At 36.6% G+C, this 26,110-nt stretch overlaps 1 protein-coding gene across 1 annotated transcript in view; it reads right to left on the minus strand.

Moving 5' to 3' along the window:
- The window catches only part of LOC138704898 (follicle-stimulating hormone receptor-like), a 472,716-nt gene that overhangs the window by 129,844 nt on the left and 316,762 nt on the right, over positions 1-26,110 (minus strand). Inside the window, exons 5-7 of the mRNA XM_069833291.1 lie at positions 20,570-20,644; positions 16,011-16,088; positions 7,653-7,727 (exon numbers count right to left, since the gene is read on the minus strand). Coding sequence (XP_069689392.1) covers positions 7,653-7,727; positions 16,011-16,088; positions 20,570-20,644 — 228 coding nt within the window. The remainder of the gene's footprint in view (positions 1-7,652; positions 7,728-16,010; positions 16,089-20,569; positions 20,645-26,110) is intronic.

Consider the following 26,110-nt stretch of genomic DNA (forward strand, 5'->3'; position numbering starts at 1 on the left):
TGTTTTTGTACTAGAAATGCACTTATATATGAAGAGTCCAGGGCAAGAATGATGGATGTCATTTGGAATACATTTTGCAGGAGAAGCAATTGAGAGTTTGAAATGCTTAGCGCTCAAATCTTAACTGTGATTTTCCGATCATTACTGGACAATGACTATCAGTGTTAATGCCATATAACTCTCTATGTACATTCTATATGTCTTAAGCTATGCATTGACAGTCTTGGTTCATTTTCGACAAGAAAGTGACATCCATCATTCTTGCAGTGGACTCTTCATATATATATATATATATATATATATATATATATATATATATATATATAATTTATAAACGTGAACATTTATTTTGTGTCCTACTGTGGCTGAATGTTTACATGTTGAGGCAAGGAATAACTTCACTTTCAATCTACCAAACCCCTCGATCTACACAACATGATCCGTGATCCGTGCTTTCGTAACTTAATGAGTTTCTGTACCCAGGGCCTCAGTCTGGCTATGTTGTGAGAATATATCAATTGACTAAGCAAAGTTTAGGCCAACATTTGGAGAGGAAGCAATGAAACAAATGGCACTTAAAATATGTAGAATTCAGAAGTTTTAAATGTGTTATGAAGAGAGTATAAACAAAGGAAATCAGCGAAGCGATACTGAAGAGCTGACACTAGAATCAGACAGAACACCTGTCACTAGTTTTCTAGGAACTTTACCCCCGAGAACTCTGATGCAGCGTATGAGAGTGTTTATGACGTATGAGAGTATTTCACAAGGCAGAGGAAACTACTGAGCTGGAATATGGATCTTGCGATGCGATAGTCTCGTCTAACAGCAGCTTTCGATTTGAGTTCAGACGGATAATAATGGCGGCGCTTAAGCGTAGCACGAGTGGAAGCACTGGGAACGATTCCAAAGGAAGAATTCCTCTGCGAATGCACCACCTAAGATTATACAGTAACTTTTCAGAATCTGTAGTGAGAAATGCTATCCGTCGCAAAAATATCGCTCTTTGCAGCATTAAATAAGGTGTCAAGTGCCAAAAATCTTATTATCGAGTTTTTATGATTTTTCATAAACTACAAAAAAAATGTCATAATATGCTTTTAAACTATGTGTTTAAATCAATAAAAGAAAGAAAGAAATTATTCTGCAAAGCTTAATCCTTCAGGGTGCTATTCATAGACATTTCGCTAGCCCGCGCTACGAGCGTGCTAAACTAGCCCCGGCTATCAACTGGTTACTTGTACAGGATTCATATCACAGCATATCGCTAACACTGGTTTATGAATACGAAAAACGTTAGTTCGCTGATCATTCACCGGAAGCCCGCACTAAGGATGTCTATGAATGTGGCCCTCAAACTTTAAGCACATATTTGAATAAAATATGGAGTGTTTGAAAAATAGAATTAACCTACTTGATGTGAATTGTACAATTTTGTATAGCTGAACTAAAATATGCTTGTAAATTGCATTATCTGTTTACTATTTTTATTGGGCTATTTTACGACGCTGTATCAACATCTGAGGTTATTTAGCGTCTGAATGAAATGAAGGTGATAATGCCGGTGACACGAGTCCAGGGTCCAACACCGAAAGTAACCCAGCATTTATTCGTATTGGGTTAGGGGAAACCCCGGAAAAAACCTCAACCAGGTAACTTGTCCCGACCGGAATTAGAACCCGGGCCACCTAGTTTCGCGGCCAGACTCGCTGACCGTTACTCCACAGGTGTGGACTCTGTTTACTATATATTGTATATGTTTGTATAACTTAACTGGACACAAGTGCCGGCCTGTATGGCTCAAGCGAAGCGGTAGGGGCACGGCATGTCTTTATCGCTTAGTCCGAAAGGTTGTGGGTTCGAGTCCCGCCTTGGGCATGGGTGTTGTGTACGTACTAGTCTAAGAAAGCGGGGGGGGGACTGATGAATTGTATACGCTGTAAATTTATTAGTAGTCTGTATAGTTCAACTGATGAATTGTTTGTACTAGTAAATTTAATTAATTAATAATAATAATAATAATAATATTATTATTATTATTATTATTATTATTATTATTTTTATTATTATTATTATTATTATTATTATTATTCATTGGCCAATAAATAATGACAGACGCTGTCTCGTCCTGTACTGCTCAATGACTGAATCACAACTGATGTGAAAGCAGACTACGTAAAACTGATTTTAAACAGAAGACACACGATATCAGGAGAATGCAGAAATCTACCTCAGCCCATTTTGTCTGCGTACTGTGAAGCGGGAGATTTTAAATCGAATCGATCTGCAAACTTATGGTGAATCGAAACGATACATTTCCGGACATGAGTTCCCAATTAAAACTTTATCTACTTAGTCCTCTCTACAATTCTTAGAAGTTTGTAATAGGAATTATGAAACACTCTGTATATTAATGTCGAACATATCTACGTGTATTTTAGAAATCTTACGTTTTTCTTAATTAATGTACATTAAGTTCCTTCTCTACTTTTCAAGATATAGAAAACTGTCCTTTGTTTTGTTACGTTCTGGTACACAAGAGTACGGTCGCACAGAGAGAGTATATTCTGACACTTTATTCTGTTGTAGCCTACTTACACAATGGAAGAAAGGAAGCAAGCGGGGAAACTACTGAAGAAAGAAATGAACTGTAGCGCAGCAAAAGTTTGCTCGTTACATTCGCATTACAACCAAGGGATTGCACTGCGTGTCAAACAAGCCTACAAAAGAAATGGAGCTCACAATTTTTCACAAGGCTCGACCTTGTCCGGAAGCCACGATTATTCTGAGATTCTACAAAATATATATTATAATATGGTGTACATTTTAGTGCGAGAGAAGTTTTTGTAAAGTTTTTGTTCTGCGGCAAGAGTGAATTCAAAGTATTCTCTTTTTTCTTTCATATATTAACTTCGTACAGAATTAAGTGGGATTCATATTTGATATTGCAGCATAACTTTAATTTTCTTACAAGTTCTATCGATTCGTAACTTTGTGCTTTACTAAACAACGCGTGCGTGTGTGTTTATATACACCTTGCATACTCGCGCGCGCGCGCACGCACACACACACAACATACCAAACGTTCAAAACTTTATGACTGACAATATTTAAAGAAGTTATCATTTTTTAAATGGATTTTCACATACTCATGTGCTAACATCTCCCTGCTTTAACAGAAAAAAATCCCGTCTACAGACACTTGTATTGTCCTATTTTGAGTATTCTGATATTTTACTGACAGTTCGCCGAGTTAGCTGATTTAAAATTTCTACTTCGGCACTAGGAGAGATGGCGGTGCACAAATTCTAATCACTAAGGGTGCTATTCATAGACATTTCGCTAGCCCGCGCTACGAGCGTGCTAAACAGGATTCATATCATATAGCTAACACTGGTTTATGAATACGAAAATCGTTAGTTCGCTGATCATCCACCGAAAGCTCGCGCTAAGAATGTCTATGAATACGGCCCTAAATTGCGCACCAATATGCCTGGGTTAAATCTCTCCGCAGTGCATATGAAGGGAAGGCAGTGATTCGTCCGTCGGATGAGTATGTTAAGCTTGGCGGCCTCCTTGACTCCTTGGTGCTATTCCACAGTAGGTTACGTGCCGGCACCGGGTTTCCCTTTCTTTATTCCACACCATCATCATCCTCACTCATTTCCTACATTACACTTACACGAACACGACTTAACTCTCGCAGATACACATCATGCATAACGTGGCTCGCCGAAGTGGTGTGCAACTTGAAAATGAGTCACAGTTCTGTCATCCATCCGCAGTATGCGGAATCTCAATCACGCAAGTGAAGTGGGTAGGCATTAGATACACACACATTTTACTGACGGAACTTTCCAGTGACAGCAAAATAAAACTGCAGCACGCTCATAATTTGTTTGTACGTTTTGCATCCAAGATTCGCAAATGGGATCATATTACCTCATCCCTGGAGTTATTCATGTTTCTGTTTGTAAAAAAAAGTCCTTTGTACTGATTCTTGTATTTCCCTATTTTGAGTATTTGAGTATACTAATATTTTTTTTATTGACCGTCCTTTCCAGTGATAGCAAAATAAAACTGCAACATGCTCATAATATGTGTGTACCTTTTGCATGCAAGGTTTGTAAATGGAGTACAGTTGTTTCATCCCTGGAAGCAATAGCTTGTCATAAACTGTATACCAGAGGAAATTTACATTTATTTCCTCTTCTCATCATAGACACTAATATTCTTTCACAATAGCCCTATCGAGACTGGATTTCGCTACCTGTTAATATCAGGGACTGTCGAAATAAAATTCAATTGACCACCTCTGTGGTTAGTGCTCAGAATGCTGGTCTCTTACGCAGAGGGCCCGGGTTCGATTCCCGGTCGAGTTGAATTTCCAGGTTGAGGTTTTTCAGGGTTATCCATCAACCGTAAGGCAAATGCCAGGAATTTCGGGCCACAATATTCCTGAATATTACTGGCTTCATTCATCACCAAAATCATATTCATGACAAATCAGTAATACATTACAGGCGCCATCTAGTTCACGACAATAGTACATAGGCCTTCGGATTTCACCCAAAAGGATTAACTATCGATATGACCAGAGATGTTAAAGCGAGTAAAAATAACAGCAACAAAGAAATCCAATTGAAACACAAACATACTAAGCACATTTATACTAACCGAAACTAGTTCGGATAGGGTTTCTTGTTATACACAATTAAGGTTCATTTTCTTTTATGTTTAGTGTAATATTTTCGTCATAACATTTTCTGCTGCTAATGGATGTGGTCATTAAGTGCTATTAAATTATGGTAATTAAGTGTAGACCTTGTATGGAATTGAAACTGTGTCAAATGTTTCTAGTAATGTACAAAATTGTTTATTACCACATCGCATCACACCGAATCTGGGTATGACCCTCAATCCAACGATGATTGTGATCTGCACAACAAACCATGTTGTGCAGGAATACGACTACAGTGTTGGTGAAGGTACTTTCATCTGACCTTCTATAATGAAATCCGATTGTTGTTGGAGAAATCGTACCATTTCATTGCATTAGGTTACTCTGGTCTGAAAGTCATTTCCACCCAACTCTTGTATGAACTGAAGTTTATAAAGGTGCCACTTACTCCGTATTTCCTTGGAGGATTCGATGAAGGACGTCTTACAAGGTACATTCGCGAAGTGCCTGACTGATAATGGTATAAAATCAAGTATGATGGAAAGTTCAGCTGTAATCAATGTTTATGGTACCAATTGTAGCTGCCCATAGTGGTAATTATATAATGTTTATGAGCCTAGATAGATATTGGTACAATAATGAATACGGAAGGAAACTCGTCTATAAATCTGTCGTCGATTTGCAAAAGGGGACATGTCCAAAATAACAAAGTGTTGGAAAATCGCAAAAACTGCAACAAAGTTAACAAATTAAAATGTTCATATATTTTTTTCTAATTAGATCACTATGGGTACATACATTCAGGATCCATGAACATTTCAACTTTTTAAGTCTGTTATGGTTTCTTTGCGATTTCCCAACACTTTGTTATTTTGAATGTGTCCCCTAGCGTGTCATCTAGCGACAAAATGCGGCAACTGCCTAAAGGCATACAAGAGAGGCCCAAGTGCCTGGAGTTGGGTCTCGCTTTTGTTCCGATAGATATTCCACGTCACTTTAGCATGGTTAAATGCTGGAGTTGGGCCTCTATTTTAGATATACAGATGCCCAGTAACGAAATCAATGCAATCGTGTATCTAACTCGATTTCGATATGGAATGGAGTTGGGCCACTCTTGGATTCCGGGTCTCAATTGAATCAGTGGTTTTGAAAAGAGCATCAGTCACACTTTATCAGAAAATGAAATATGTTATTTTTGCATTCGATAAGCCTAGACCTACCATTTTATATGCAAAAGGCACTAGTCCAAGGTTCACTATGGTTTTAGTATGTGGTTGAATATTGTGTTTCTGACCTCTGACCTCTTCAAAACAAATGGCTGGCACTACATGGCGGTCTTATAGTAAACCACTACCAGTTTCCACAGTTCCACATGGCAAATTTACTAGTCTATTACATGAAGAAAGCTTTACTGTTGACTATAAAGCTTGGTGGGAAATTTGTACAAGAAAAAAGTTATAGCCACAGAATCCTATGGAAGAAAGTTCTCCCCCACCCCAAAAGGATAAAATAGAATTTCAGATTTCGAAGTACTCTATGTTTGAATGCGAGAAAGGTAATGAAGGCGTATTGAAGACCAATGAATTTATTGACGGACCGACGTTCCATCACTTTAAACTAGCTAAACAGGACGTCATATATTTACCAACTGAAAAGGCATACAACGACAAGTATCCAATAAACAAAAAGAAAATTGGGGACATCGTTCAACTCAAAAAATGCATCCCAGATGAGCACTTATCCTTCTATGACGAGATAAGCGCTTGGTCAACCAAGGATGGGAAAGATATTGAATGAAGTTTTTGTTAAAATAAAATTAAGTAACTTTTCATTTTTTATATATCATATTTTGAAGTAATTTCATTTCAGAAACTTTTAAGATGCTACATGTTCTGTTCATTCAATGTTCAATATTTTTATGAAAAAAAATGAACAAAGCATTTATGCTTTCATTTTGAAAGTTTTGAAAAAGGCATCAGTCCACTCATTTCAAACTTTTTTACGGGCTTACCGTATGAGTTAAAAAGCTAAAACTTTAGCATAAAATGCAGATTTATAATAGGAAATAGCCAAAAAAATTGTCATTACACTAAAGCTAAAACTTCGTATAACAGTTTTTTTTTTTTTAGTTTATCAAAACTTTGGTCTTTCGGAATTATAGCCTTTATAGCCACTGATTCGAATGTTTAAGTGCGGTTTTACGAGGCGATGTTCTGCAGAATGGAAACACTGACCAGTAGGTATATCTATCTGCAAACAAGAGAACACGAGGATCCGAAAATGGTTTACTAATAATTTTCTTTTGTTCATTTAGATTAGAGTTTTGCGTGCCATAAAGCTACAATAAAGCCTTGTTAAGGATTTATATTATCCATTACAATTCGTCACCTGGTTTGAATTCACCATCCTTGGATTTAGAGACTAGGGGTGCTATTCATAGACATTTCGCTAGCCCGCGTTACGAGCGTGCTAAAAGGATTCATATAATATCATATCGCTAACACTGGTTTATGAATACGAAAAACGTTAGTTCGCTGATCATCCACCGAAATCCCTCGCTAAGAATGTCTATTAATACGGTCCTACGGGAGTAACCACTAGTTCATAAATAACTACGAAATATGAAACCAATTCTAATATTATATTGTAATCTGAAATGCACAAATTTCCGTAAAAAATAGTTAAAATCTAATATCAGGACACTTGTAGCTTATGTAGTAAAGACTACACCGCATGTAAGCATACTGTGGTCATTTTCATCTCGTGAAACCAAATATATACGTACGCCGTAGCTTGTAGTATGAACCTTATGATGGGGTTGGTTTGCTAGTTAGCTGCAAGTGAAAGCGTTGGTAGGGAGGGAAGCTTCCCAGTCCACTTTGTTCTTCCCCTCACGCGCAGTTTGGTTTCACAAGGTAACGAATGGCCTGTAATAGAATTTATTAGGCCTATATGATCGTGTCATACTCACACCATATGTAGGATGGAGTCGACACTGAGGTTCCGCAACTGAGGTATGAACTCCAAACCCGTGTGCACGATGCGCCTGCAAAGAAAGTTACATTTCAACAGATTCACATCAAGTGTATTGGTTCACAGGCACCACAAATGACATTAAGTAGAATCTATAGGCATATTTAATTTAGGAGAGTATCACTGACAAGTGTGAAGTTCGATGCCGGGATATATGAAATGAAGGTGTAGCTTTTAGAAGGAGAATTTCCTACCCTAGAAAGAAATTAATCTTCTTCTGGGAATAATCATAATAACGAAAGTAAAATATTTATTTTATTGAACTTATAAAATGTATTATATTCCGGAACCAACAATCATTATAACCTGATATAGCATCTGGTTTTTCTGACTATTCTGGTATCTCTATCTTCTTGGCTCATATCTTGGGTTCATGCCCATTTGGCGAAACTCTTCGTAACGGCAGACATCACAAGATCAGGTCTGTAATCGCAACATGACTTAAGTCCAATAGCTACACTACTTATGAAGAAGTCCATGGAATAGCGGATACTGGAAGTCATCGGCGTATTGGTATTATAACATTTAAATCTGGAGAGACAAAAGGTTTTGTTTTGGATCCGACCATCAGATTCGAGACGAATCAGAATCAACCCGAAGAGGTTAATCTAGAGAAAAGGACAATTTATGAACCAACAATCCCTTATTACAAAACATCATATAAACTCAGGGATATAGAAGTCATCGGATTAATGGTGGGCGCTAGAGGAACCATAACAAAACAATTCGTCTCAGTCTGCCATAAATTTGGAGTCCCAACAACAACAATTAAGGAAATTTCTATTATAGTTTTGAAGGGTTCTCTGGAGATTTTACAGCGACACTTGTATTTCCATTCAATTTACAGTTGAATTTTCTCATTCTATTTTTTTTTTATCTGTATTTTTTATTTTACTGCAAATTTTCATTATGTGAAATATTATCTTCTGTAAATTTTAGTTTATTGTAAACAAATTTCTTGTAAGACATTTTTAATGTCACATCTTTGGCAACCTCACCAACTTGAGGAAGATTGAATGTTATTAAATATCTGTGAGGGGTTATTTGTTAAAACACGAAGATTTGTAAATAATGTGACACGTAATGTTGATGAGTTGCTGTTTAGCTAAAGACGTCAAAGTGTTTAAATCTTAACAAAGTACAACTGCATAGTCTATTATGTCCTCCTTAAATATCCACGGCCTACTTAAAGAAGGCCACCGCACTGAATGTGGCAACACCGCTACAATGCATTTGTGGAAGCCGACATTTGTTACGTTAATCTGCTTGGATGTAAAATGTTTATAAATTCTACCATAATATAAAAGCAGATTCTCAAATTTTGTTGGATACTTATTCATAAAAACTTTAACCATGTTGTATCTGTGAGCGAATTAAAGACGATTCCAGCAGACAGCCTACTTATTATCTCACAATTAGGAAATAATTCAATTTTTAACGCCATATAGGCTCGATAATATTACTCTTCACTATTAATATTCGAAATAATTTCGTTATGAACTGTACAAACAACAACTATGATAATAATAATAATAATAATAATAATAATAATAATAATAATAATAATAATAATTAAAAATACAAAATTGAGGTAACACATGCCATTTTGTTCTCGAAATCTTCTCGGGGCAGGCCTGCAGACTGAACTTGAAGTCACGTTCATTTAATTAAAATGAATAGCATTACTCGTAATTCTTAAATTTTTATTCAGTAGGGTTCATAGAATTTATTCTACACATTGTTTATAATTTCCTCTTATTGCCAGAGCTGCTAGTACTTGGAAGATCATTTTTAATTTTACAGTAAAATTGTTGAGTAGTATGTTAGACAAGGTAGATACAATTTGTTTACAAATATCAAACACTAGTTTTCCACGAGGGCAGACATCTGAAACGAATATACTAAGTTTGTCATCCTCACGTGGTATTTTTTTTTTGCATCAATTTTCTGAACAGTAATTTTTGACTGCCGTAACAAAGGAACATAATCTCATGTTCTTGAGACACTAATTTCTGCATAATAGCACACACAAACAAACCTAAATTCTGGGTGAACAGTATAGAGGAAAACAGGTTTCACGACCTTGCGCGGCCTTGAGTCCCCCACCTCTGTGCGCATAGTCGGCCGGCCGTGAAACCTGTTCTGATCTATACTGTTCATCCAGTACAACACAAAGTCTGAGGACGAAGTTAACCCACCTCGATTAAGATTATTGAAGTATTCATCATTCAGATGGTCACCAGTGATAAATGCTACGCACAATTCGCAATTCAATTATTTTACAGCTTTGTGAGTTGAATAACCAGTAGTGTAAATTAGTAGCGATACATTTTCATCCAAATGCACAGACTATTAATATAGCCCATGTCAATTAAAATACTAGAGCACTGTTCTAGATTAAGACCGATGTCGTTATTACCATTTGAAGATATATTATCAGAAAATGTTTCATCATAAGTTTCATCGAAACGATTTTCATATACAATACTGTCTTTAGAGGGAATCCATTCAGCACGCGATATATATAGGCTATGAGCCATATTTTTTTTTGTTTCCTCGTCTGAAGAAAATCTAAATACACTGACATAACCAGTGGTTTTATTTGAATCGTAGTTGCTTTTGCAACCAGATACAAGCATTTTTTTTTTGGTATCTGTAGGCAACTAAACACATAGTTACAGTATGTCTAATCACTCCAAGACAATGAGGTTCTCGAAAGGTGCAGTAAATTCGTAATATAATATATAACGTATTTTTCGTTAAATATCAACATGTTTGAAATGACATAAAGAATTATGCATGTGAAATTATCTCTAAATAAATATTTCAGATAAACATAAATATTACTGATAACAGTGATAACTTCTGTAAGCAGTCTCCCAATCTGTCAAAAAAACTGAACCCCAAAGCGGCGTTCCCGCAATTACAAAAATTCTACACTTGTATCAAAATCATCTTTGTATTTTGTAGGGGAAAATTTGTTCATTTTCAGCACTTTATGTATGGAACCAATCGAAATGTTTGCTACAGAAGCTACTTTTGGAATGGAGGTGGTGGGTTCATTAATGAAATGACTTAGTATTTCTAACTGCGAGGCTTCATCGAGGTTGGCCATTGCTTTATTGCACACAGAACCAGTTTCTTTAAATTTGCGCATTAGATCTGTGACATATCGGTGACTTATGTTTTCCTCAGGATGCCTCTCGTTGAAAACTACAGCAGTTCTACGAGCACAACGGTTTTCAGTTCCGTAAATAAACATGACTTATGTTCTCTCTTGAAAGGTATACACCATTTTACAATAATTTAATACACGAACACAACTATTACAAGAAATGTTCAGTGGTATTTGTAGCAAATATCTTACTATAATAATTCCGGACAGCTAGCAGTTCTGCGTGCGAACGGCGCAGGTGCTGCTACCTAGGCGGCAGGGAGTGCTGAAACCCGCGAAGCAAACTATAATCTACTACAATGTAGATTGTTGCTGAACTAGTAAATAGTATTATTAATTAGTGCTGTGAACTGCTAAAATTACAGCATTACAAACTGCTCCAAATCGTACATTCGATTTCCGAGGGATCATAAAACGTGGCTCGACAAAATTCTTTAGTATGCCTTCGTCTCTGTGTTGATAGAACAATAAAAATTAGCTTTTTTATTTTGGCCTAATAAATGAATAGAACTTAAACTGTATTGGAAATTTTAAGGTTTTATCAAATTAAGTTTTATTGTTGTCCACATGTCTTTACTAATTATTACAAGCATCAGATTATTACCACTTTTATCTTTGCAGCTGTCAGCAATGGGTATATGAAGCGTTATTGTAAATTCATTCTTAATGTCAGAATTAATTTTGTCTCACTAAAGCAAAGAAAACAATTACCGAAGTAAGCAATATTTATTATAATATGTAGCTCTGATATAAAATAATAATGTTACATTAAATACTATTCAACATTTCTTAGTGTCTTATATATAGACATCGGATTTTTAGGCAGTAAAAATTGCAGTTTTAGGCGCCTAAAATAAGCTCAAAATTTGTAAAATTAGGCTCTATTTTAATGAAAATAGGCATTTTAGGCACATCAAGGTATCATACTTATTTCTTTCACTGAAATTTTTAGTTATACACTAAAATACGCACAAAAAAGTATGTTTAAACATTAAAAATGAATACTATATTATATTTATAAACACAGCTGCACAAATTTAATATATTGAAACTAATGAAATAATGATTATTGATACCAAGATTACTCATTTTAAGTTATTGAAATTCAGTTCCATGCTCAGACTTTATTATAATTATCTGCACAGTACACCACCAGAATTTTTTCTAAATTCTCCACAGTTAACCTTTGCCTTTTGTCACTGAGAATCATTTTGAAAGCAGAAAAACTTCTTTCAACCGAAACTGATGTGAGAGGCGCAAATTTTAAATTAGGTACAATAGAAACATTAATACTTACTGGAACATTTACACTTTCCCCCGATATCACTCTTGATACTTTTTCCAACAATGAAAATCCTACATTCTTATTTAATACGTTGTCCCACTTATTTTTAACTTTTTTCCCAGTTTCGCCCAAAGCAGAATGTATGTTCACTTGAGCTTCCTTTACTATTGCTATTTGGCTACAAAGAGATTGTTTTTCACGTTCTAATTGTTCAATGCTTGCAGGTATGAAAGAAAAGTTTGATGTTATGTAGGCAATGTCGTTTTTCACTCGTCAGTCATTCAGATAATCTTTCACTGCTTTCACACACGCTGCACTATCAGTTTCAGGTAGGCTAATTTATCAATAACTGTGACCACTTCTTTAAAATACTTAGAATAATACACCACTGACTGAATCCAGGTTCCCCATCGTGTAACAACCGGCTGAGGTGGGAGTGGGATATCTGGAAAGTTCTCTCTGAATATTGAAATCCTGGATGGGGCTTTACAAAAACTTTTTTTGTGTTAGAAATAAACGAATTGACAAGAGGAAATTCATTCCGGATTGTTTCAGAAACCCTGTGAAGGCCATGTGCTAGACAGGTTACATGCGTGAGGTTAGGATAAAATGTTTTAAGAAGTGGAGCTACAGCAACCATGTATGAGGCAGCATCAGTACAAAACAACAGAACTTTAGAATCGTCTATATTACCTGAGTATAAAGACTGTAGGCCTTTATTTACAAAATAAGCAATGGCTTGGCTATTCACTTTCGAAAGTTCCTTAACACATACGAGGTGTGGAATCGAAGGTCCATCAGGACTAAGTTTTCCTACTACCATATTTGCTATATACCTATTCATAGGATCTGAGGTTTCATCCACAGAGACCCATATGTAAGAATCACCTATATCCTCCCGAATGGAAGCTAAAGTATCATTGTATATTCTGTCTAAGTAATTTTTTCTTAGGATCGACTCAGATGGGATATTTTGTTTGCAATATTTTTCTAAAACTGTCTTAAAACCGGATTTTCAATTGCATTCCAGGGAATGTTAGCAGCAACAAACGCTCTGGTTAAATCAGCATAGAAATTGCTGCTGAGATTGGATGAAGTAGACTGTGTTAGTAAAGTTTGTTGCAGTTGATTTTTCTGCTGAGCTTTAGCCTTATGAGCCGCTCCTTGCACATGCTGCTTTAGGTGGCACTTCTTTTCTTGCGAAATCTAAAAATGTAAAGTAAACTGAATTAAAATAAAATCCTAATTGTTGTATTGCCGTATTTCTATCACAAAGTTAGTGGGTTCGAACAATCAAAATTTTAATGACCTGCAAATACTTTAACTATCGGAATTTAAAAGGTTAAAGTGTAGTGGTCTTAAAAAGAATTATACCTCAGGATAGCTCAGTCAATGTATAAATATTATAGGTCTACTCATTAAAATTAATAGAATTTATATATTTCAACTACTGTTGCATACCTGTTTGCTACAAATCTTGCAGAATATTATTTTTTCATCATAAGTGAATTCTGAATATTCTGTTAGCCATTGCCGGATCAATGTAGATTTTGCACTAATATTTTTCGGCATTATCGCGTTAAACTTCACAGGAAAACATCCTACCGCTCAAAACTTCTCAACACAAATAAGGTGAGGGAAAGAGCAACTGTTAACGAGCATTCAAATGAACCGTTGTTATTGAGATTCAATTGGACAAAAATACAAATTTCCAGATATTGTTGCATTTCCTGGTAGTGTTAACACTAGGAGGGCCATTCTTTTAAATATTTTGTAACGGTTTACCCTACTAATTCGCAGTTTTACGACTTTTCATAAATATTTCAAAAACACTCTTTCTCCAAAAATTGTGATTTTATGACACTCTGAAGGGCAGTACAGCTAATCGGTTTCAGACCGAAAACAGTCATTTTTATAGTACAGTATATCTCTGAATCGGTAGCAGCACATGTTGTGATTGTTGCCTGCTTCAAAATTAAGGTTGGTTCTTTGTCGGCATTTATGCCTCCAAACATGTTAAATTCGGTGAAATCTATTGCGAGTGTCGTGAGATTCAAAACATTTTGTTTTGGCCGGTGTGAAGCAAACTTTCCACTTTTTAAATGCCTTAAATTTCGCAGTGAATGCATGTATAAATTATAAAAAGTAAGAGTAAAATGCGAAACTTTACAGTGAGTTAGGCATTTTTAGGCGAATATTAACAAATTAGGCTCTAATAACCGTTTTAGGGCACTATAAAACTCTTTGAATACCTTTCAATTTCCATGAAACACAAATATTAATAATTATTTTTACTTTTCTCCTAAAGAAACAAAATAGGCATTTGCCCTGGAATCCGATGTCTGCTTATATATTATTCCTCTTGCACAGGATAGGGACCGATGGCGGGCTTATGTGAGGGCGGCAATGAACCTTCGGGTTCCTTAAAAGCCATTTGTAAGTAAGTAAGTAAGTAAGTACTTATATATTATTCCACATTAGTACCTCACGTTGTAAACAACAGTCCGATTCCCGCTATGTTAATATTTGTATTTGTGGTCGAAATACCACACCTCTCCGCTAATGTCACCTTCGCGACATTTCGCACTCACGTCAATGATGCTAGTATACAGCTGTCCGGTATTACTCGTATTATAGTAAGGTATTGTTTTGTTCGTAGCTTCAGCTTTATAATCAACAGTTAGAACAATCGAGGTTGCCAGGCAAAGATATAAAACAAAAGATGTCAAATAAATGAATGAAGTGTATAAACATTTGAATGCTATTTCATTATCTAAGTATAAAATATGTTGTTGTTGTTTTATAATGCCAGGCGTTTGACAATAAAGTAATTTGACCTCTTGCACTCCAATATTTTTCAAAGATATTATCATGGCTAGCCACTGAAGCACAGATTTTGAGGTGTTCCGAATCCATTTCTTGCTTTGAGTTGCACAATGGGCAGTTAGGGGACTGATATATTCCAATTCTATGCAGGTGTTTGGCCAAACAACCATGGCCTGTTGACAATCTAAATGCAGCTACAGACGATTTTCGTGGTAAATCTGGAATTAACTATGGATTATGATGCAGAGAGTTCCATTTTTTCCCTTGAGATTGTGTTATCAAATTTTGTTTGTTGAAGTCTAAGTATGTAGATTTAATAAATGTTTTCACAGAGTAATACGTAGATTTAGTAACAGGTCTGTAAGTAGCAATGCTGTCCTTCTTTGCTAAAGCATCCGCATTCTCGTTTAAGTAAAAATTAAGCAACGCATTAAGTATAAAATTTAGGGATTCCATTTGAAATTTCTAAAGAGGGGTGGCTGGGGAGGAGGGGTGAAATCTAAAATGCAATAAAGCCTGGTTTCAGGCTTCCTCTTCAAATCTAAATTTACGTGTTTTTTTGTTTAAATTGAATTCAATTTAAATAATTAGTTATTTAGACTGGGAAGTTTTGAAATGAGAGCCTGTATAATTAACCTTTAGAAATTATTCAGTATCTAATTTCGTCGGTCTGCAAGCAAACACATTAAGTAAAAAATATTACTTCTGAGAAAAAGGTGTATACAATGTACGTAATGTATGTGTGTAAACTTAGAATTGGAAAACTAAATACACTTAAACAGAAACAACTTAATAAAAATAATATTTTGAGGATTGGGTTTTGCTGAGAGCATTCAAAACGTCTTTTTCTGAGAGGTAATATTTTTTTGACTTAATATCTTTTACTTGTAAGCCGACGGTAAGTACTACTAATATTTTTGTAAGGACGCCGACACTTGACGGCAAAGCGAGCAACAAAATAGAAGAAGATTTTGAGGAAATTTGGTGAAAAACTGTCTTTAATTACTTACAAAATCCTGAGACTGGGTAAGTGGAGGTCGAAGATGCTATCCGGTATCCTTTGTAGTAGCGGTGCGTGGTTTATGTATCTGGAATGAAACAGCAGTTTATATATGCATTCCGTGAGAAATGTATCGGTATTAGGTCTAATATAAAAGGTGAATATTAACTCAATTAAAACATTAGGACATGGGAGAAAGATTACAATTAAATATTAATTTAATTTGACGTATTTCAAGCTATTTCATGCAGACGAATTAAAGCAGCCTGTGTTCCTTTCCTTTTGATTAAAAGCATATAAAATTTGCTTTCGATATTGTTATTTGCACGTTTACTATCTATCCCATCGAAAATAATTTTCTATTGTCAATAGGTCAACAATAAGTTCGTTAAATTGTGCGCAAATGATATTCTAATGATAGCTTAGCTTTAAATATACAGTGAAGCATCGACTATCCGAATACCGATCAACCGAAACATCGATTAACCGTAAGCGTTCTAGTCGGCAAATTCAAATTTGCGCGCGGGCCATGTAGAAATTTGGTAGTACTATTTGAGAGATTTAGCGGCAAAAAAAAAAAAAAAAAAAAAATCTCAGCTCTGAAGCAAAAAAAAAAAAAAGTTGGACTTCTTTTACTAAACTCTGTAGGCTACTTTAATGACCATTTTGAACTTATCAAACTAAGCTAGTCAGTTCTCTGTGTTATTTGTAAGACATGTGATACAAAATATATATTGTATATACAGTTTTGTGTTTAATGTCTGTGTTTCTTTGTTTTATACTGCTCCTATGACACCGGTACAATTTGATTTCGTAAATGATCGGTTATCCGAAAAACCAATTATCCGAACACCCCCGTCCCCAATTGTTTCGGGATAATCGATGCTCTACTGTAGTACAGAGTGGAAGTAAAATAATCCTGCAGATTGAAAGGGACGACAGGGTACATTTAAATGAATAGAAAACCTATATTATTTTTGTGCACTGTTAATTAGAAAATTAAGTAGGAAGTTTCAACTGTCTGACAACAACGCTGCTAACACACTCTCCTCTTTTCTCGTAATACAGATGTAAGAGGTTAACGAACTCAGATCTATCTCCCTAGATCAACTGTACATCAAATTTCCCTCTCTGGCTGTGGCGTTGCAATATGCTCGCATCTTTCAGTGGCTTGAAATTAGTGGTTTTTAATTAAATTTACAAGAACACCGTCCACGCTATTGAAATACGCTAGAGAAATAAATGACTTCTTATTAGATTTTCTATCGATATGAGCATAAATGACGATCCTACTTGCAATAGTTACAGAATAAGAGGCTGAAAAAACTATGAACTTTCCACCAATATGGTATTACACTTTTTACTACATACAACATGAGCTACTCGTTGTGAAAATGTACAAGGTTATTTCACTTCCAACCTATACAAAATGTTTTAATTGGAAATTTGATGCCATTTTAAAGCAACCAATGCATTGTGATATACACACGTTATAAAGGCATTTGCGCAACTTATTCCTTGCCTGTACAGAATAAGTAAAATCATTCAGTTCTATTTGGATTTGGATCCCTAAGGCTTACCCATGCGATCACCCATTTCCATCATACTAGCAGAAATATTCTTACACAACATAGAACAGACATATTACTCGTTGCACGAATGATTGCCGATTTCGAGAGAGGCATTGGCGCTGCGTCATGCGATACGATCCATCTCCTACGCAGTGTTTATGCTTTAGTTCGCCTACTGGCCGTCGGCAATCATTCGTGCAACGAGTAATATTTATTTATTTATTTATTTATTTATTTATTTATTTAACCTGGTAGAGATAAGGCCGTCTAACAAAGACAACAACAAATACGCAGACATCATAGGCCTATTGTGGCACAGATACGTAGACGGCATACTGATACTACACAAAAGAAAGAAAAGACAGATTCAAAATCTACATCAACACATAAATAAAATACACCCAAAGTTACACTACACATTAGAAATCGAAAGCTACAAATCCATAAACTTCCTAGACATCACAATAACAAAAGATGACAACAAACATACATTCAAAATCTACAGAAAAGCCACTTCAACAACGCACATAGCTATACAACACAATCTGCATTTCGAGCAATGGTACACAGACTACTCAACATACAACGAGCCAACAAGACTACAAAGAAGAGCTAAACGCAATCAAATACACAGCACAACAAAACGAATGCAACTCTAACATAATAGACAACATAATAAAAAAGACAAAACCAGAATTACAATAATCATAGTAATACAACACAAACACAAGAACACAAAACATACATCATACTTAGTTTGAATAATTTCAAGGGAAAAATTGTTCCGGGGCCGGGTATCGAACCCGGGACCTTTGGTTAAACGTACCAACGCTCTCCCACTGAGCTACCCGGGAACTCTACCCGACACCGATCCAATTTTTCCTCTATATCCACAGACCTCAAAGTGGGCTGACAACCGTCAAGCGACCAACATTTGAATGCACACTAACTCTGTGTGACTTTAAATTGTGGTTTTCTGTTACGTACAGTGACGTGTATTATGCAAATTAAGCTTTCAGGAATAACTCCCTGTGAAGTTAATTTGAATAATTTCGAGGGAAAAATTGTTCCGGGGCCGGGTACCACAATTTCCTAGCGAGTATACTGTATTAAGAATGTATTATTTGTATACAGACATACATCATTAATGAAGATTATTAAATTTCTAAAATAAAGATTTGCTTGTACAGAAAAATATCATTAATTATATTTATTGTAATTGGAAAAGTAACGGTTTTGTATGTTCAATTACTAATAGTTACGTGTTATGAGAGGAAAGTGAAATAGGGAGAGAGGTACGACATGGATGCCCTTTATCACCTACCCTATTCAATTTCTACTTGGAGGATTTAGCGAACGTTTTCAGAACATATGAGGGGTGATAACAGGAGGAATAAAAATGGCTGCTAACGAAGTCGTTCCAATTCAGGGGTGGTAAGAAAGGAACGATAACTGAAGTCGCTCCTGCACGGAAGTTATTACTTGACCAAGGCCAGTTGAGTCCTGCAGCCCGGAGCCGTGGTGCTATTGCTCCTGCGTTCGTAATACCGCATCGCGACAGTTCACATTACGCCCGCTTTTCCACTCACATTCGTCGAGTAATATTTACCTTCTTGAGGCGTCCTACACTGTTTATGAACTCGCTCCAACCCCCTTCCCATAGAAGGTCGTGGACTACGTATTACAAAATGACATAGATGAAAACAATACTTTCCCTCCAGCAATGTGGGCACAATTCTCAGAAAGCTCTGTTCATAACACAAATTACTGCGAAGCGTTCCATCCTAAGTTGAATGGACTATTCTACAAGCCGCCCCACATATTTTTCAATTAATCTAAGTTTTAAAGAACAAAATGACACGCACCTTTCAATCAGATAAAAAAACGGAAAGGCAGAGTAATAAAGCCCACGAAAAAAAAAACGTTCATCTCGCATAAAATGATAGAATGTAAAACACAATGAATAACAAGATAAGACTTTATTAGAAGCGTTGCTTTTAAACGATTACGTTTTTAGATTTTACCATACTTTTTTTTTTTTTTTTTTTTTTTTTTTTTTTTTTTTTTTTTTTTTTTTTTTTTTTTTGACGAAGTGACTCTGCAACAAGAAAACTTTTAAGTCTGCCTAAAATGGGAAGGAAAATATTTACACATGGACGGGAGCGAACCCATGTGATCATTGGGAATGACTCATGTATAAAAGGGGTACTTAGGATCGACTTCATGAAATCCCATAAAAATAAGGTGCATAAGATTTGACGATATTCCATTGTTAACAGAAGAGGAGATGATATTAAGGGATATGCTACTGAAGCTAAATGACAGCTATGAGCATTATGGTATGAAGATAAATGCAAACAAGACTGAAAACCATGGTTATCGGAAGAAATATAAAGAAGGTAAACATGCGAATTCTAAATGAGGCAATGAAACAAGTGGACAGATTCATATACTTGGTGTGTAGCAAGAGAAGATCGACTTCGGAATGTAGATATACGTCTAAAGGAACAACTAGAAGGAGAATGTATTATAATAGAAGAAATACAGAGCTTTTCAAAGAAAGTGGAAAGAGCACGTTCAAAGAATAGAGCCTTCGAGATTCTCCAGGAAAGCATTATTAATATACAAACTTTTGGGACGGAGAAGTAATGAACGAAGATTAGCTTCGGTAGGTCTGTTTCTTGTTAGGGAAGAGGAAGAAGAAGGCCAGATACTATACAGTAGCTTCGCCTTTGGCTAGTCACGTAACTATTGCATGAACACAGAGTTTTTTGCCCAACGTGTCGCACTAAAGTACAACCATGGTACAACGTCCCATGTTGCACGACTGCTGAGTCCTACTGTCGTTGTGTACAAGACAACGTAGGCGATTATGGAGCGCGTGACATTGAGAGAATCAAAGCATTCGTGGAGCAGTATGACGCATTCTTCTAGTTCGTGGGATAAACACCAGTCAATTTACAATGTACGGGTAGTATAATAATGTGAGCATACTTACATAGTGCGCAGCTCTGTGAGGTTATGGAACGCGCGGTCTTCGATGCTGTGGAGCAGACGAACGTTGTTGAGGACACTGAAAAGAGAGACAAAACCACCAGCCTCAGTAATCACCACCATCACCATTGTAATTGTTACTTCTATGCCTACTTCTAGTACCGCGCTGCAGTAGAGTCGAGGTCTAAGGTATCATGCGTAGACTCGAGTTAAGGCTGATCCACAATAAACCGGAAACGAAAACGAGGAAGAAAATATTGTTAAAATAAATATATTTAAATGTGGGCATTCACAATTAACGAGAAGCTTACCGGAATCCGGGAACGAGAACGTGAAAATTAAATGAAAATGCTCACATTTAAGTACATTTTAACAATATTTCCGTCCCCGTTGTCGTTTCCGTTCCCGGTTTATTATGGACCAGCCTTTACGGAGTGAGCGTCGGTTCCGTTATTCCTGGGGGAAGCATGTTCTCATATAGTATACTAGGCCCTCTTACAGGGAGGGGCTCGAGCTTGGACTACACTCACACCTAGGTCGCTTGGTTGAATATATTGTGTTACCCGGGATGGATTGATGTGCTCATGTGCATGCCCCAAGGCCCTCCCGCTCTACAGATCCCCTACGGGTCGTTCCCGAACTCTTTTACAGCCTACAGAATCTCTTTACCTTTCCACTTAGGCATCAGCGTGGTTCCTCAATCCCGATTCCACGAGGACTTCGCGGCAAAAAGATTGCACCGAGTCTTGGTCGTTAGAAATACGAAGTTCTATCCCGGCTCACACGTGTAAACGAACTGCACTTGAAGGCATTGTTGTGATGTGTGTTAATTGAAAGTCGTCCGTCTACACCCCTATAACTTAACCTTACGAGTTGTGTGTGGCGTAGGAATAAGATGTCTGTTTTTCATGCCATACATTGCGAGTTCTCCTCTCGGTAAAGTAAGATTATTTTTTTTAGACATAACTGGATAATACGCACGGTAGAGTAATGTCGGTAGTCCACTTTACTAGCTGGCCACTAGTCACCAGACCGTACCGAGCCGTGTCAAACAAAAGACAATCGAAATGGTGGTAGTGAAATTCGCGACTATATTCTTAAATAGTTCACTTCATTAGGCACAAGTGCAAGGTTTATGTAGTATAATGGCAGTGTTTTGAATGCATTAAAAGAAAATACAGATGTAGTAAGATCTTAAAGTAGGTTATCACAACGAAATGAAGAGGAAAACAGGTCTGTTTCACGGAATATCATTCAAATGACGGAATGTAAATTTCCGGTTAATGTTCGCCAAAGCGTTAAGTGCGTAATTATGACCGCGTTGCCGTTTTATTTGTGGCCTAGAGAAAAATACCCAGCCTTTTACGAAAAAGAAATTTTAGGGGCCATGAAATTATTCACCGCTTTCATTATATTATTGTTTATCAATATTACGAAGCAAAAACTGTCATAAAGGCCATGACCGACCAGAAACATTGATACCAAAGAGATAAACCAATTCGATCGTGATGAAACAAAAGGAAATGATGCGACAGATATTTTAGTTCGAGATAAAATGGACACTTCACAAGACACAGTGAAACGTTTCGACAAGGAAATGACAAAAAGGTACAATTCTTGCTGTCTGCGCATGCGCGGAATTTGTTAATAAAACCTAAACTAACCAAACCTAACCTTCATATATGCAAGGTGTGTAACCGGAGCAAGAAGGGATCTTCATTTGATCTGCAATGTACACACGAAAATATATTCAAGTAAGGATCACGCTCCCACTGCATCAGAGGTCCGCGCATGCGCTACAGCAAAACTGTTTCTGTCCTAACCCTTTCATCTAAGCCACATAGACCTAATCTACTCCCAATATTTACGCAAATACACCTTGTCGCTAACAGTGGTGCTATCTCTCAATAATGTTCAGAACGAAGGAGGTAGACAGAGAGAAAAAAAAAACAAATTTCTCTTTCTAACGAAGCCACACACCAACGTCATGTTCTTATGTTGGCGACATTGTGTATTTAATTATATTTGGTGATAAATGTAACAGCACGGTTCAAAGCTACAGTGCTAATTCTCCAGTTTAGCGTTTTTTTTATTTTGGTTTTTAATTTATGTAAAATGACATTTGTTAATAAACTTCGTTACGCCTGTATTATTTCCCACACACAATAAAAACAATACACAATATAATTAATACACAATAATTACAATAACAATAATACATCAAATTACCTAATTAATAAGTGAGCCTAATTTTACATTACAACCTATATATGTATAGGCCCACATTGGTACTGATAATAATATTTCACTTTACTCTCATCTCACTCACTGTACTGGCACTATGACACATTTCACTGGCACTTTAGAACACATTTCACTTACACTGCCGGTATATAAAATATTTCACTGAGTCCACACCTGTGGAGTAAAGGTCAGAGCGTCTGGCCGCAAAACCAGGTGACCCGGGTTCGATTCCCGGTCGGAGCAAGTTACCTGGTTGAGGTTTTTTCCAGGGTTTTCCCTCAACCCAATCTGAGCAAATTCTGGGTAACTTTCGGTGCTGGATTCCGGACTCATTTCACCGGCATTATCACCTTCATCTCATTCAGACGCTAAGTAACCTAAGATGTTGATAAAGCGTCGTAAAATAACCTACTAAAATAAAAATAATGTTTCACTGCATTGTAAAACCATAACTTCACTGACTCATCACGCTTCACTGATACAATAGTTGAAATAAGACAAACGATTACATCCTTATTCATATTTATAAACAGAACTACATTTAAACTAAACATTTCTAGTCTGAGACCTCTTACAAGCTATTTTTAAATAATTTACTATTCTAACCAAGGGAATAACTCCTCAGGCCAAGTAAATACATGTCACCTTAAAATATACACGCCACCTTAATTTTAATTCACACTTTATACACATCTTGTAAGTTATTCTTGAATCTCCTTCAGGAATGACAGCCCTCAAAGACAGCTGCAGGTAGGTCATTTCATTCATTTATAGTTTGATTTAAAAATGGGAATTTACCTACATCCGTTTTCTGTTTCCTACATTTGATTTTAAAATCATGATCGTTCCTACCATAGTGCGTTGGCTTCTCTAACAGAGCCGTTATGTGTACCCATGCTTTCTGACCTAGATGTGCTCTATACAATGATGTTATTCTAGTTTTTCTTCGTTTGTTTTCCAATGTTTCCCATTTAAGTTCTTTTATCGTATCAGTCGATCAGGTTGGCGAGTTGGTATAGTGCTGGCCTTCTATGCCCAAGGTTGCGGGTTCGCTCCCGGGCCAGGTCGATGGTATTTAAGTGTGCTTAAATGCGACAGACTCATGTCAGTAGATTTACTGGCATGTTAAAGAACTCCTGCGGGACAAAATTCCGGCACACCCGGCGACGCTGATATAACCTCTGCAGTTGCGAGCGTCGTTAAATAAAACATAACATTTTATCGTATCATTTCCGTCTTCTCTTTTACCTTTAACAAATTTAGCTGCCCTATACTGGATTCTTTGTAAGGAATTTATCTGATATATTCTATAGGGATCTCAACATATAGAACCATATTCCATTAACGGTCGCACTAACGTTAGAAATGCTATTTCCCTCGATTTGGGGCTAGCCCTTTTCAAGATTCTTATAATAAAGTGAAGTGCCCTCCATTCTTTACGAGTAACATCTGTGGACAATTAATAAAAGAAATCTGGCCTTTATTAAAGTACAATAATAACTTGTTTCACTTCCTACAAAAACCGGAAGCATAACAGAAATAAATAAATAAATAAATAATTAAATAAATAAATAAATAAATAAATAAACAAACAAACAAATACGTAGGCGAAACAGATCTGTAGTAGGGACGTCCATATACTACCTACACTAACAACTGTCCTCATTCTGTGCGGTATGAAGTCAACAAGATTGAGGAACATGTGGCAATCTCCTCCATCTAGAATTCTGTCCCAAAATTTGCCAGCTGTCCGAATGGGTGGTTGTTGTGCCCAATTAAAGCGTAGCATCCCTTTAACTCTAGCCCACAAATTTTCAATCGGATTCATACGAGATGAATTTGGAAGCCGGTCGACCAGGCCAACATCAGGGCTTCTCGTAAACCATTTTTGAATCCGATTGACGGTGTGTACCGGATGTTATTCTGCTAGAAGGAAACTGTTCCTTCTGGAGATCATTATATTTACCAAAATGTGTTCGTAACAGATCTGCGTGGGAGGAGGTGGCCACGAATGTGGAATGGGCATTGTATGGGGACAGGAACATGGACAATTAGGACAAAGTGAAGAGAAACGACTAAAAGTATTTGAAATGTGGATATGGAGAAGAAGGGAGCGTGTAAAATGGACAGACTAAGAAATTAAAGAGAAAAAGCGAGGAAGAAAAAATAATGATGAAACTGATCAGGAAGAGAAAATGAAATTGGCAGGGCCACTGACTAAGAACAAACTGTAGTCCACCGTTGTGGTCGAGGGTTAGCGAATCTAATTCCGAACCCAGCGGACCCGGGTTCGATTCCCGGTCGAGGAGAGCTGCCTGGGTAAGGTTTTTTTTTTAGGGGTTTTACCCTCATTCCTATGAATGAATATCAGGTAATATCAGGCGATTGGAACCCCACTCATCTTCGCCACTTCCTTTCCTCCCCTATCATCTTTTCATACATCATCCCGTTACTTCTTCTGGTTTTCAGATCACTCTACAGACGGCCCTCCGAAGCTGCTGGCTCTCTCGCCCGGCCTCCGTGGATTGTAGTCATGTGATGATGGATAGCTTCTGCAACGGAATCCGGGGCAAACTTTCTCGGGGGAGGACTTCCGCCTCGGACCGTTAAAGGAGATTTGGTGGGGGGTTGCCGAATAAGGAGTGGTACATGGACTCTGTTGGCTGTAGGGATCGGTCATTAAGAGGGTCAAGTGGTTAGGTCGGTGCGCGTAGAGGATCGGTGGGCACGCAATTCATCCCATGTATGTATGTATGTATGTACCTTTTTTTGAGCAGCATGTTCCATTGCAAATGTGAAGTAATACTACATGCCTAGGTTTACCTTCAAGTACATTATCGATTTACATTATATATTATTATGTCGCTATTTTAGGTTAAGTATGGAATAGTGTAGTTCATCTACGATGTGTAACTGTCAAGATAATATTGTTACCTCTTAGTCTAACTTATTTTCCTATTCCTAACCTATGAAGTACTAGAATATATTTACACATTCTAGCATTTAAATATTCACAGTATTTACATATTTACTATCTTTTGACGAGCCTATTTTCAAATAAATTATATCCTCTAATATTCTAGCTTATTATAGAATACAAGTAACTTATTTTCGGCCCTTATCACTTAATTCTGACTTTTAACTTCTTTATCTTCCCAAATAACTTATTCTTATATACTATCCAGCCTATTGTAATTGTTCAAAGTCTATACTATTAGCAAACTTTATAAAATATTTTACATAACTTTTCACTAATTTTGTCTTGTCCACAGGCCACTTCCCACCACATTTATGTATAGAC

The sequence above is a fragment of the Periplaneta americana genome, chromosome 8 (genome assembly GCF_040183065.1).
Source record: "Periplaneta americana isolate PAMFEO1 chromosome 8, P.americana_PAMFEO1_priV1, whole genome shotgun sequence".
Classification (NCBI taxonomy): Eukaryota; Metazoa; Arthropoda; class Insecta; order Blattodea; family Blattidae; genus Periplaneta; species Periplaneta americana.